General features: G+C 36.1%; 1 protein-coding gene across 1 annotated transcript in view; it reads left to right on the top strand.

Annotated features, from left to right (window-relative positions):
• ESR1 (estrogen receptor 1) overlaps positions 1-14,265 on the top strand; it is a 160,277-nt gene that overhangs the window by 129,395 nt on the left and 16,617 nt on the right. Inside the window, 1 exon segment of the mRNA XM_066179081.1 lies at positions 5,109-5,247. Within this exon segment, the coding sequence (XP_066035178.1) occupies positions 5,109-5,247 (139 nt within the window).

Genomic DNA, 14,265 nt, shown 5'->3' with positions numbered 1-14,265 from the left:
GTCTGCCAGGAAATATTTAAGACACAAAATTCAAGTGTTCTGATTTCCCACAACTTTTTTGTAGAGTTTAGCGTCCTGTTTTTGCCATAGGAGGTATTATAAAAATTTCTGTTGCTATTAAGTTAAAGACATAGTAGACAAGCTGGCAGGAAATTTAAAACTTCAGTGCTCAACATATTCATAAGTTTGCTGGAAAAAAAAAATGGTGTGAACAATAGTGATAAAAATTACAGTTAAAATTATTAAGTTGAATAGTGTGATGATGATAAGGGCAGACTGAAGTCCTGTTCTCACTGTCTCTGAAAGAATATAGCTGAACTGGAAAATGCTCCAAGAAGGACAACATTGTTTCAAAGGTGAATGGAATAACTTTCATCTAAGGAGTGACTGAATATACTTAAAATATTTGGAGAAAAGAAGTGAGATGATGACCTAGGGAATGATTGAATCTTCCAATACCATAATTAGATGTGTCAAGTGATAGTCAGAGAGAGATGTTTGTTTATTTCAGAACAACAGGAGATTGTGATTTACCTAGTGTTAAATGAGAGTATGAAAGTTCTTTCTGGAGACTACTGCTTTAGAGTGTATAAAACGTATCTGAAGCATATAGAATGCCAAATTGCTTCAGAAAGCAGCTGGAGAAACTTGGAGCGAAGAATGTTAAGATATGTCTATCACAAAAAGACCACTTCCAGCTCTTCATGTCTGAGCTGCACACCTCTGGAACATGTGGAAAATTCCTGTAGAAGCATATTTTTCCTGCTATATTTTTTGCCATAAACATCTGGTATCAATTTCTGTTATAAATGGGATACTTTGATAGGTGGAGGTTTGCTATTGTTTTTAAAACTGTTTAATGCTTTTACTTTACTTTCCTTCAAAGCATCTGAAGACAGGCTCATTCTTTATGACATGATGTTTATTTTCTTCCAAAAAGTCATCAAGGTACACATCATGGTAATTAAGAGATACAGTATAAACATATAGGTTGGATTAGAGTTGGATGACATGTAAGAAGAAGGGTTTCTTTATAATTTTTTTTCATATTTACTTAACTGATTTCGAGCAGTCTGGACACCCTGTATTTGTGTCTTATTAGTAGAAAGTGCAAAATTACGATAATGATCCTCAAATGTTAGTAAGTGCGCAGTTGAGGACTTCCTGTTGAAGGATTGAATCTGCAATGACACTGGATATTGGGTCTCAGAGAATGGTAATTGCGATGGAAATTGTTTCTCATAAAATGAGTAGCTACTTATTTGGTCAAAAGTCACTAAGGCAAATGATGAATTTATTAGTTTCAAAATGACTGGTAAAATTTGACACACATACATACATATACACGTGTTGGTAGTGGTTATTTCAGAGAACTGAAGGGTGCACCATGTATGTTACATTAGCAATAAATGAAAATCATCTGGGCTTTATGTTGTTCCTTACTGCAATCAGACAACTTAATGTATAAACCACTTTTCTCAAGGGCATATGCTTTACCAAATACTATTTCCAGTAGTCCTTGTGTTGCCCAAATTCCTAAGTTACAAAGATATCTGCTTATTTGTTTTGTAAGTAGTTACTGCCTTCCTTTTTTTTAGGATGGTGGGGTCATACAATTTTGGATTCCCAAATCTAATGGCATGCTTGCCAAAGTAGGGCTTTTAATAGCTTTTGCTCCATGGACCCACTCCTGCTTTGGAGTGTCTTATTGTCCGAAAGAGAGAAATTTTTGTCTTATTGTCACGCATGCAGCACATATTGCTGCTTTATACTAGAAAGGAAATCACTTTAGTTTGAACATTACAGTTTTGTGTTCTACACACAGCTTTATTTCCCCCTTACTTCTAGCTGAATACACTGAAGGTATTTCTGGGTTTTCAGAAGTTCAGATTTCCACATTCCTACAAGAATTTGTGGTACATTATGTTTGTTGTTGGCAATTACTCGGAAATGCTGTTAAATTATCTGTATTTGAAAAAGAAGAGAATGGTCTAGGCATGACTTTTATTCTCCAAGCATCTTTCTCCTGCCAAACATATGATATATGTTGGATAGGATGTACTAGTGGCAATCTATATTTTTAATATTGATTTATACAAGATCATGAAATTAGTCATTCTGGTATATGGAGTGAGCTGTCAGTTACGTCCAAACTGCAATTAATTAATTACAACAGTGAAGTCTGTCTTCTTCCTTAAAGCACAGTAATCAAAAAAATTAGAATTAAAATATACAGTCTGAATAATTTTCAAAACTTTCCAGTATTAAAAGAATACTGAAATTTTAAAATTATATGCACATCTACATGTAATTTCAGCAACACTAAAGTGCAACATGCTCTACGTGATGAACTAACTAATGAATTATTCATAATTTAATTTAACCTTCTGTTACATAATTCTGAATTTACTTTCTTGAACAAGAGTGTTGTCCTAAAAAAATCATTAGATCTTGATTAATGCTGCAAATGCAAGGAAATTTAATGTGGTGCTTAGGTAATAACTACTTTTGTTGTTAACAGTGCCTCCTAATTTGCAGTCTGAGTTGAAGCCAGTCTAGCTTCTCTTCGTTATGCCATTACCTTTTGTAATGCTATTCTCTTTTTCTTTGGATATTTATCCACTGCAGTCCTTCAACCCCTCTAGACTAGCTTCACAAAAAGCTTAACTAAATTCCTCGTACTCCTCACCGGAGGGCATATTTCTTCTCATCCCACTTGCAGGGTGGTTCTCAGATTCAGGTAACACCACAATAATTAAACTTTCTTGTGGTCTCAGAGTTTTCTCTGTTTTTTAATAAAGTTCATTGTCTTCATTAGATGCTTCCCACATGCCAACAGGACATCTGAACTATGACTTCTGTTTTTCCCGTGTCATCAGTAAAAATTGTTTATGGTAAAGAAGTAAATTGTATGTCCTTCCATTAGAAATACTTCAGTTCAGTTCATTACCCTTTTGCCATACTGAAATATGAAATTTGAAATATTTTCATTCAGTTAATGTGTTTCATGGTTTTAGAGTATCAGTTATCTTACAGAACTTTGTTTCATCAAATCTATTATTTTATGGAATCATCAAATGGTTTGGGTTGGAAGGGACCTTAGATATCACCTGGTTCCATCCAACCCCCTTGCCATGGGCAGAGACACCTTCCATTAGACCAGGTTGTTCAAAATCTCCTCCATCCTGGCATTGAACACTTCCAGGGATGGGAATCCACCGCTTCTCTGGGCAGGACATTTAGTTTTACCAACTAAAAAATCTAGCTAGTTTTATCAACAGCAGGATAATAAATTTACAATGTCACCTAAAAAGCCATCAAGGCAGTTATTATGTACTGTCATTTTAAGGCAATACTTAATAGGAAACCTGGTGTTTATTACTTGTTCTCCATATACAAAAAGACATTTTCTTTCTGCCAGTTTTGTGCTTGAGTGCTGTAACCAATGCTTTGTAGTTAAGAATGTTGCTCTTTTAAGTTTCAGCTCTATTGTTCAAGCTGCTTGGTGACTCAGGCAAGTGCCATTTCATCAGTCTTTGAACTCTGAAAATAATTTTTACTACTTGGTAATAAAGGAAAAATACAGGAAAAAGCAATTCTTTATTTCCTCTATTGTTACCACATCCATAAAAACAGCAGGCACTGCAATTGCCTAAATTCTAATGATTGATAGGTGCATTTTATTTCAAACATCTGAAAGCTGTTTCCTTTCTTTGGATGATTTCTCACCAATAGATTGATTATCTCTCTCAGTTATTTTCATTAAATAATTACATCAACTACTGTTTTACCAAACTTAGCAGCATTTTCTAAGTTATTGTGAACTGTATTTCGCTTATTCTATACCTCTTTCTTATTTGAAAAACATATTTCTTGATGCATCATTTAACTTTAAATATATGTGCCTTTTTTTCTTCTTTTTTCTCAAGATAATACTCAAGTGTATGTCAGGTATATTCCTCAAAACTGATTCAGTATATACCTTCAGAGGGGACACAACACAGAAGGAAAATTCCTGTCAGTTTAGGGCTGGTAAGGTACTTTACCGTGTATTCTGTATTCTGAAGATTAGTATAAATCATTACAATTACCACCCAAAATTACGGCAAGATTCAATAACGTGTTTAACTTGTAACACTGAGTAAAAGATAAATAAGATCTATTTTAAGGCAACTTCTGAACATTTTATTTTAGGAAGTTCATTCTAATTTCAAGGAATAACTTACGCAAGATCTAATAAATCGTATTATGCAATCTCCACTTTGGTTATATTTTTGGATTGAAAAGAACATTCATGAAAGTGAGAAATCAAAACAGAAAACAGTTCAATCTCTTGCATGAAATGAACACAGGGAGGACATGTGTTCATGTCTACCTTCACCATTAGTCTTTCTTTTTCATTTTTTGTAGTATTGTTATAAGCCATCTCTTACTTTGCATCCATTGTTTCTAAACAGTGTTTAAATACAAAGTACTTACTTTCTCCCTTTTCTATAGTTCAGTAGGAATATAAACAGGTGTTCCACTGATGAATGCTGATTTTGCAAAGATCAGCATTTGCTCTGTAGTTTATTTGAAATGCACTCTTGGTCCCTCTTCCACAAAGGAACCACACTTTCAATATGGTGAATTGTCCCTGAGTCTGTAAAACAGCATTCCACTAAGGGAATTGTTCCAGGGTTAGCTGATTAGATCTGTCACTTCATTTTATAGCAGGCCTTTTTTCCATTTTGCTTCATGCCCCAGGCAGCGTGGTGCTGGAGCAGACAGATGCCCCTTTCTGCGGTGCGTGCCTGGATTCCCAGGCCCCTGGCCACAGGTGTGGGGATGGAGATGGAAATGCTGTCCAGGCTCTTGCCCTGATTTTTGGGAAGAGTACAGCCAGCATCCAGGACAAAAACAATAGGCTAGAAAGTTCTGACTGCTATGATTGACATCAGGAGCCCTGGTGGACAAAACTCAGCCCAAATTATAAAGAGAACAAATGTCTGTTTTATTTCTCTTTTTGGTTATCCAGTTCTAAAGCACTTTTTAACCTAGTTCCCTGAATAATGTTGTTCCACTTACAAAACTGGAGTGTTTTTACTGTCTCCTATTTGTTCTTTCAGGGTTTGTGGATTTAACACTCCATGATCAGGTCCATCTACTGGAATGTGCCTGGTTAGAGATTCTGATGATCGGCTTAGTCTGGCGCTCCATGGAACACCCAGGAAAGCTTTTGTTTGCACCTAACCTGTTACTGGACAGGTCAGTCTACATGTTGTTATGAATTATTTAAGTTAATTCATTTCTGCTGCAATTAGATTAATTTTTAGCATGACATCATCTCACTGATACTACAATTTGACAGTACTTCGTATGTCAAGCGGGCTCATAGTAGGTGAGACTGGAAAATGAACTCTAAAAAACCTAGAAATGCTCAGGAATGTGATCCTGGTCATTTATTACACAAGTAACATGTCTGAGATTCATCTGCTGCTTGAAGTAGTTTCTTTCAACGGCAGCAGTAAATTTCTCTTACAGTCTGTAGTGTTTGTTGCAGAAGTAATTTAAATTAAAATCTGAACACTATTAATTTAATTCAGATGGTTATTTTTGCTTATTTACAATCCTCATAGTTTTTCTTGGTTAGAATGAGTTTATCCAAGCAGCCAGCCAAAATTTTGGAAGAAAATCCTCATGGAATCTCAAAGGCAGTCTTCTTTATAGAGAATATATTAAGTTTAGGGATTTTTTCCCTCATGAAAACTGGAGAAAAATATGACAAATACGACAAACACATACTTGCTTCCTTCACTAAGACTTTTTTTTTTAGCCAGTCTTGCTAATATGCTAAGTATTTCTGCGAGAAAAAAATATGAATTTGTGCCATATTACAATATCCTGGGTTTTAGCTGGCAGTCTTCACGTTAAAAGCAGGAAGACAGATAATTTAAAACATATTTTCTACTACCTTAATGTAAACCCAAGCTCTCTTTTTTTTTCTAGTCATGGGAAAAAATTAATGAAAAATTTAAATTATATTTTAAGAAAAAATTGCCTAGGATAGAGTCACCTTAGCTACTGGTGGTCCTCCAGTTTGAAGACTACTGCCCACATAGCAGAGTTGGCAGGGGAAAGGTGCTGTGTGCACAGCGGCCACTTCAGGGTAGAGTTTGGCATCTTGGTCTGAACTGTAAGTAGCAGAAGAACCAAGCTGAGATGATGGAGTACACAGAGAGGCAGCTAAGAGCTGGGCAAGATCCTGACCTCCTCACAGAGCTGCAGGGGCAGAGGGATGGCAACAGAAAGTCCAGGGCAGTGCCTTCAGCTACTGCAGCCACCAGCTGTGTAAATTAATCAAAATTCTCATTAGCAGAAAAATTTCTTGTGATCAACTTGCTCTGTTGACTGTGGAGTACTGAGTTTGCATGGCTGCATTCATGCAGTGTTAATCATTTGATTCCCTGCCCTCTATTTGCACACATCCCCCAGCATTTACTTTTAGCATTTTAGTAAAATACAAATAATACCCAACAGGATAAAACAGAATATTTCACAGTAATAGAGAAATATTTATTGCCTTAGGGAAAACTCTATTCCGCTTGTGTCAGCACAATGATCTGTGAGGTGTGGAACTAGATGAGTATAAAATACATTCTCATTTTAGGTACAGAAAATATCTGCTTGTCTAAATGTAAGTACAGTCTTCACAAAAAGCCACAACAGTTTTAAAGTTATTTTGAAATCTTGGTCTTCGTCAACTTAAAATCCCCGTGCTCCCAGTGAAGTGGAATTTGAGCCGTTGATTCACACAGTTTTAAGTCAACTGTTGGATTAAAGAAAACAATTGCATACAACTAGAACCACACATTACTTCAGGGCTTTTTTTTTTTCTGAGATTCAATTAGGACTGTAATAATGTATATCTATTACATCTTCTAATTTTCAAATAATAAGAAACATCTTTCTAGGTCATCATATACTTGCCTCAATCCATTTGGTAGGAATATTAGCAGAAAGTAAAATAATAAATTACTTGACTCTGGGAAACACTGATATGCTAATCAATTAAATAACTCTTAATTTACTGGTTAATTAGCGCTAACAATATTTTGATGTGTTAATTTGATTTTGGCAAATTGGCTTTTGAGAATGTTATAGAGCAAAGATATGTTGTTTGTAAGGTTTGAGGAGCGCAGGATGAACACTGATTCAAAGTCTGTTTCACTCAGTGAATTCCTTCCACTGCATCAAGTATTCATAGAACCATAAAATGGTTTGGGTTGGAAGAGACCTTAAAGATCAGTAGTTCCACCTCCCCTTCCATGGGCAGGGTCATCTTACACTAGACCATGTCGCTCCGAGTTCCATCCAACACTCCTATATTTAGTGAAAATTCTATATTGTTAATAGAGAGCTTTACCACAGTTTGTGTATGCCTCTAGATCTCTTTGATCATTCTGTTGCAGACATCCTCTCTGATTTGAACATTTGTTTCAACATTCAGGCTTATCCAGATTCTAACAGATTTTTTCTGTCAAGGATCTTTGATATAGGTAGTCGTTTGTATACATCTGTTCCTAAAGCTTAGGTCACACCAAATTTTATTATACAACTTTTTTTTTGCCTTTTGGGTAGATAAATACAGTCTTGTCTTGTTAATATCTATCTGAAATGTCATAAAAATAACCTTTCAGCTGTGCTGTTTTTTGAAAAAATGTAATCTTTCTTCTCCCAACTCACTCCTCCTACTTGGGTCATATTACACATATGGTTGTCTTGTCCCTGAGGATCTTTTAGAAACTGTGCTTTCTAATCCTATGAGAGTCAACCAGTTACATCTTCAAATAAATACTTCTTTAACTTTCCTTTCGTACTTGGAAGACTCCTTGAAAATATCTGTAAAGCAGACCTTAGTTATGAATTCTACTTTCCTTTTTTCTTTTTTTCTTTGCCTATAAGAAAATAATTACACAACGGTTGACAGTATGTGTAGACTGCTGCCATTCGTATGGATGAATATAATCCCATTATCTCTTTTTGTTCCCAGTCTGCACTGTAATTAGACAGTGTATTCTGTGAAGTAATGCACCCTTACTTATTCTGTTAATGCATTACCCAAACACTTGATCTTGGTTCAAAATCACAAATTTTAACTGTCTGCCAGTTACATAGGACTAGTAGATTTCTACAGTGTACAACTGCTGCTATTAAAATGTTCAGATGACAATAATTACAGATTAGAAAAATAGGCTCAATCAGGAAATACAATGGCACACTCAGAGTGCTTGCAATTAAATGTACAGTACCTAATAAAATCCAATAACAATTTCAAGTCTTTTATATTCTGTTTTTGAAAATTAATATATTGTATAAGGCAAATTTAGAAGCAAAGGCTGAGGTTTCTCGTAGGACAAACCAGATGTTTCCTGTCTGGAGGGTTCCCAAGAAACTAGGCTTTAAAAATGTCTTTAGACCAGGGCTGAAATTTGTCAGGACTGACAGTAGACTGTTTATTATTTTGAAGAAAATGTAATGTTTCTTCAGGAGTAAGAAAGTCATATTTTAGTATATTTTTGAAGGATTCGTTGCATTCAGATATCATGCTGATGCCAGGTTACTCAAAGGATTGAAACATAATTGTAAAGAAACTCATGATAGAAAGAGCTGGATTGCTGAATCTTACTTGAAACATTCTCTGCATCAGCAAAATGGGAAATGCCATGCTGCATTTTAAAAAGGAAGCCTGGTGACCACAGTAAAGAAAGTGATGGGATGCCATCTAAAGAAGAGAATTGTCTGAAGCTGAATGAATATGACATGGTGATAAAGAGTCACAGTCATTTTGTAAGAGGAAGCCATGAATAAATACACTGAAGTCCTTTAAGAAATTAACAAGCAAGTAGATGATGGACATCTTGTCGAATTTCCAAAAAGTATTAAACAAATTCCAATTGTTATGTAGACAAATGTGATGAAATGTACATAGGAGAATAATAATTCTGATCTTCTTAAACAGCATTCTCAGTTATCTTTCCATCTCACTGCTACCAGCAATTAGTTCTGTAGAACCAGCAGTTCTTTTCTTGCCAGTAGTCAGAGACTGCAGCTTTCCTTCCCCCTGAGAATCTTTACAACAGGAAACAGAACTAATACAGATCATTGTCATTCCTCTGTTTAATTCTGTGTTTCATCTGTGCTCTGTGCCTTTCTGATTTTCTTTGTCTTGACAGTAATGTTGAAAGAATAGGAGAGGTACCCAGAGGTTTTGCACATGCAATTAAATAGAGATAAAAAACACTAACTGAATTGACTGACTTCTCTGCCTGTGATACTCATTAGAAGAATGGGAACAAAGTAAAGATGATAGGAGTTATATAGTCATGAGCATGTTAAGAAGCTGTGTGGTAATCCACAAGTTATTATATTTTTCAGTTCAGCACTAGAGGTAGTCACTTGAAACCAGCAGATCCAAATGCCTGTGTGCTTAGCCCAAAGCTAAATATACCTTTTATATGGGACAGTATGGCTATCTTAATGTTATTTTCTACTGTTTTTTTTCTTATAATGGTTGTAAAAAATCTCTTGTAGCAAAAAAAATCTGCCTAGGGACTTACAAAATTTCAGTTCAATATGATGCCTTAAGCTTTAGTCAGTACTTTTGTGTTTCTATCAGTTTTTTTTTCCTTTTTATGGAGAAAGCTAGTCTGTTTTTCAGGGTTCATTTTAATTTGGAAACTCACTCATTTCCACTTCCAGTGCTTGATGAAGATTTTTCATTCTCTCTAAATAGAAGAATTTTCGTTTTACTGACTTGTATTGAACAATGGCAGGAGACTGTGGATCTCTAAACTGCAACTAACACAAATAGCAAAAAACCTTACAGCATTCACTGTGTGACAGGGTAGCTGAAGAATTTACTGCTTTCATGGCTCTTTTCCTGAATTTTTTCTCTCTATATCTGAAAAGAATCTTTTAAGTTCTTTATGCAGATGTTTTGTTAGACATAAAATTAAAAACAATAGAGGAGCATCAATATGAAATCTGGATATGTTTTTCTAGCCCCTCAACTTGTAAAATGTTCCAAATGTCTGAGGACATCACACTTGTCTGTCACTTGAGTAAATGCACAACACTTCATGTGAAATTGTGGATGTATTAATTACCATTGATTTTTTAGAAAAATTGAAGCAAAGTGATCCCAAGTGCTTGATTCAGAATGCTTCCTTAGTGATCATCTGCGTGTATTTTTTTCAAAAGGGAAAAGTCCATAGGCAACAAGTATATCCTAATTTGCCCTTCAAAATGGATTTGAAAAGCAATTGTACATTTACTTTTCATCATATCTAATAGCAATAGATTCCATCCAGAAAACTCGGCTCAAAAAATTGTCTTGTTATTAGGCTACTTACTCGACAGAGCTGAATGGATTAACTTGTAGAGAGTTAAGGAATCTCTTGAAATACTTAAATTTCTCTTTCATCTTTCAGTGTATGGTTAAATTTTGAGATGTGTTATTATACAGCAGACCCTGTAGAATGAAAAAAACTCAAACTATTTCAAGACACAGAATTATAAAACTTTAAGAGAATGATAAATTACTGTCTCTTCATTGTGAATCAGTCTTTACTGTCTCTTTGAGCAAAATTCAAAGACTACCCAATTCTATAACTCAAACAATTTAAATGTAAAATCAGGAAGATCTTTCCAGAGTCTGGGCAACTATTGGGTAATGCTCAAAGTTACGAATTCTTTAAAAAAGATAAAAAAAGAAAGCCCCCTCTTATTATGATCTTCACAGTTTTCAACTGATAGATTCCCTGAGGGATTTTTAGGCACAGAAAATAAGTTTTCAACAAAAAATGAACTAATTCTGGATTCAAGATAGTCCCTACACAAATCATGAGATTACTTGTTCATCTGACCTTGCAAGCTCAGGCCTCTGTTCTAGGTCGCATTGTACTGTGATGCTGTTAATTCCAAAATCAAACTTTCTGTATATTTCTGATACGGAGAGAATTTTGAAATGTTTTTTGACTTTATGGTGAGTCAGATTAAATATAAATTAAACTGAAAATGGCCCTCCTGTAAATCAGAATAACTTTTATTCAGCCAGTTATTCTAGCTTTATTATTCCCAAATGGAGAGCCTTCATAATAATTTTCTAATCTAAATGTCTCAAATGTGACCAAAGAATAATTAGTTTTCTTAGAACTATCATAACAGCATTTCGGGGATTTTTTCCTACCTGGCATATTCGTGGACCCATTTCATATGATATTTTACAAAGAGAAAAATCTTTCAAAGGTACTTTGTAGCTAACTGTCTCTGTGTTTCCGACCTGATTGTCCAATGCTCAAATGTACCGAGTACTACTCTTACCCTATTTGGCTAGGTGACTGATCCTCTAGTCATCCAGTCAGGAAAGACAGTTTGTTGGCTACCTAGCTCTGAGGGCAAGTGGCAAGCATGTGGGAGCCCAGGTGGTTCAGCCCAACAGGACTGCTGAGGAGAAAGGGCTTGAGGCAGATTGGACAAATCCTGCAGGGCAATACCTGGTTGCATAGCTGGTGTCAACAGCAGAGATTCAACTTCTTTGTCATGGAACCTACTGTGTGGATCAAGGATGTCTAGGAAGAGATGAAATGCATACCATAAAGTGGGGCAAAATCATGATTTCCACAGACTGGCCAACCTGGTGAGGGAGCTTTAAACCAGGATGGTGCGGACAGTAAAGACATAATAACAAAACCTATTAGTAGGAAACCTCCCTAAAGATGTGCATGCTCATAAATATGGAAATGCTTCCAGGACACCACAACCTGTCTGAGAATGGTGGGGGAAACTCCATAACCTTTCTGAGAATTCAGCACAACTGGGTGCCCTCTGAGCCAGCAGTTCTCCCCTTCATGACTAGTTTAGGAAAAGCTTTAGCAGTATCTAGAGACAGGTGATGCGCTCTTGCTGCTCAGACATACTGTGGCAAATCTGGAGTGCTGTGTCCGGCTCTGAGTTACCCTGCACAAAACAGACAGGTACACACTGGACTGAGGCCAGTGACAGGCCACAAAGAATGGACTGGAACAGCTCTCATACACGGAGAATCTGAGAAGACTCAGATCTGATGATTATCTGATGGAGAGGAGAAGTAAAGAAGGCAGTGGAAGATTCTTCTCAATGACAGGACAAGAGGTTTTGGAGTCTCAGTTCTTGGAGACACTGAAAACCCAACAATATATAGGCCTGAGCAGGGCCGCTGAACTAGGTGATTTCCAGACAATTCATGCAACATCAGTGGCTCTGGTAATCAGTGACTAATTCTAGGTAAAAATAACTTTGAAACAGATATTTGTTTCTTTTATTTATTGATAAATGTGCTACTTTGTATTTATTGCAGATATTTTTCAGTGATGACTTTTAAATACTGGACTGATTTTATAACTTTTGAATATGTTTTAGCCAGCTATTGACCCAAATCTTTGTTCTTAAGCTTGAATAAGAAACAGTGGGCTCTTAACAGTACACTCTGGAAGAGCAGGTTGTAATACCAGCCATTGACTGTAGTCTATGAAGTTCCCCAGGGTGTGTTAATTGAAAGCCAATATTCAGGGAGAAATGAGATGAGCAAAAAGATGTTGCTACCTCTGAAGGCTTATGAACAAGTCAATTAAAAAAATCCCCTAATCCCCAAACTAAAAACTACACAGGAAACAACAAAACAGAACTGTAGAACAAGCCCTGTACATAATTAATTTGTCCCTTTCCGTGGCTCACACCTTCATGACCACCTACCACTTGTTTGTTGATTAGTGTGAAAGTTCAAGTTGATTGCTAAGAACAATAAATTTTTTTCCAAGGAAAAATGATATTTAATCTCATGGATACTGACAGAATGATAAGAATTTCTCTTTTTCAGCATGATTTGCATCTGACGCTGTGATTTACTTTACACTTGGTAGTTTCTGCTTTTCTCTTTACTCCTTTTCAGATTGCTTTTTTGTTCTAGAGCCTTGGAGTTAATTTTTTTTCAGATTTTAATTTTTTCATGCTTACTTTTCCCCTAGTCTTTTCCACAATCCCTTGGTATTACTAGTTAAATGCAGGATAGTTTGAAGTAAAATTTCTCTGCTGATAACAATTTTCTCATCTTTTAATGACTGATAAAGCACCACATTGAGAAAAGGTGGAATCCTCTGTTAGTCAAGTAGCTGTATAATGCCTGTCTGGCAGTATTTAAGGCATCCCAGTAGATGGTCTTGATTTTCTTGAATCCTTGCAGATGGAGCTTTCCTAACATTCCACTTCCTTATGCTGTTTTAGTACATTGCTTTACATAGGAGTAGAAAGCTTCTACTGATGTCTATTAATAGAATTAGTTTATGTAGAATACATTCATGTATATAATGATCATCTATTGTTTGGTAGTCTATGTACAGACTTACTGTTCTCCTGTGTCAGAGCACAGTCATTTAAGTCTTTAAATGCCCTCCTTTCTAACTGGGGATGTGAATGTTATCCTTCCATCTTTTCTCTCCTCCATTTCCTAACTTACTTTTATTCTTATGAACACATTATGCGCCAGGCCTTGTTTAGAGGCTTCATCACCAAGTTACTAAGTCCACTTTTGAAGCTGATATTCCCTCTTCTAGCCTGGTGCATCCCATCTGTTCTTGGCAGTCCCTTTTCATCAAATGAAGTACCATGGTAAAAGAAGACAGAGGGATAAACACAGTCAGACTTTGCTTTGATGGATGCATCTGTCTTACTTTAGCATTTCCCTTTGAATGAAAATTTGATGAGAACATCCATTGAGTCCTTGAGTCCCTGTTCCCTTCACCCAAGTACCCTTCATTATTAATTTTTACTTGATCCTGTGCTCTGGTGAAAGCATTCCTGGTGTCTAGGTTTTTCCCTAGACTTAAATAAAATCTAGATTCGCATTTCTACATATAGTGGAATAGCCCTGGTACTGCTACCACTATCAGTGGTAGCTTAGGCATTAGAGGGAGGGAATAAAAGCCATTATACTGCTTTTATTTAGCACTCATTATCTGGAATACCATATCCAGTTATTACAGGAAATATATTAATAAAAGTGGAGAGTGACCAAGGCCAGACCCCATGCCTTGTGGCTGGAAGAAGTGGATTTGTTCCGCCTGGAGGAGAAAGGACTTTTAAGTCTGCATGACTTACAGTCTACAAGGAGGTTGTCAAGGCTCTTTATTAAAATGCCTGATGGGAGACTGAGAAATGGGAGTAATAAATTGAAGCAGAGGAGGTTTT

Source organism: Chamaea fasciata, unplaced genomic scaffold (assembly GCF_029207755.1).
Source record: "Chamaea fasciata isolate MVZ Bird 193981 ecotype frontalis unplaced genomic scaffold, bChaFas1.0.hap1 SCAF_3, whole genome shotgun sequence".
Classification (NCBI taxonomy): domain Eukaryota; kingdom Metazoa; phylum Chordata; class Aves; order Passeriformes; family Sylviidae; genus Chamaea; species Chamaea fasciata.
This window is presented reverse-complemented; position numbering and strand designations above follow the sequence as displayed.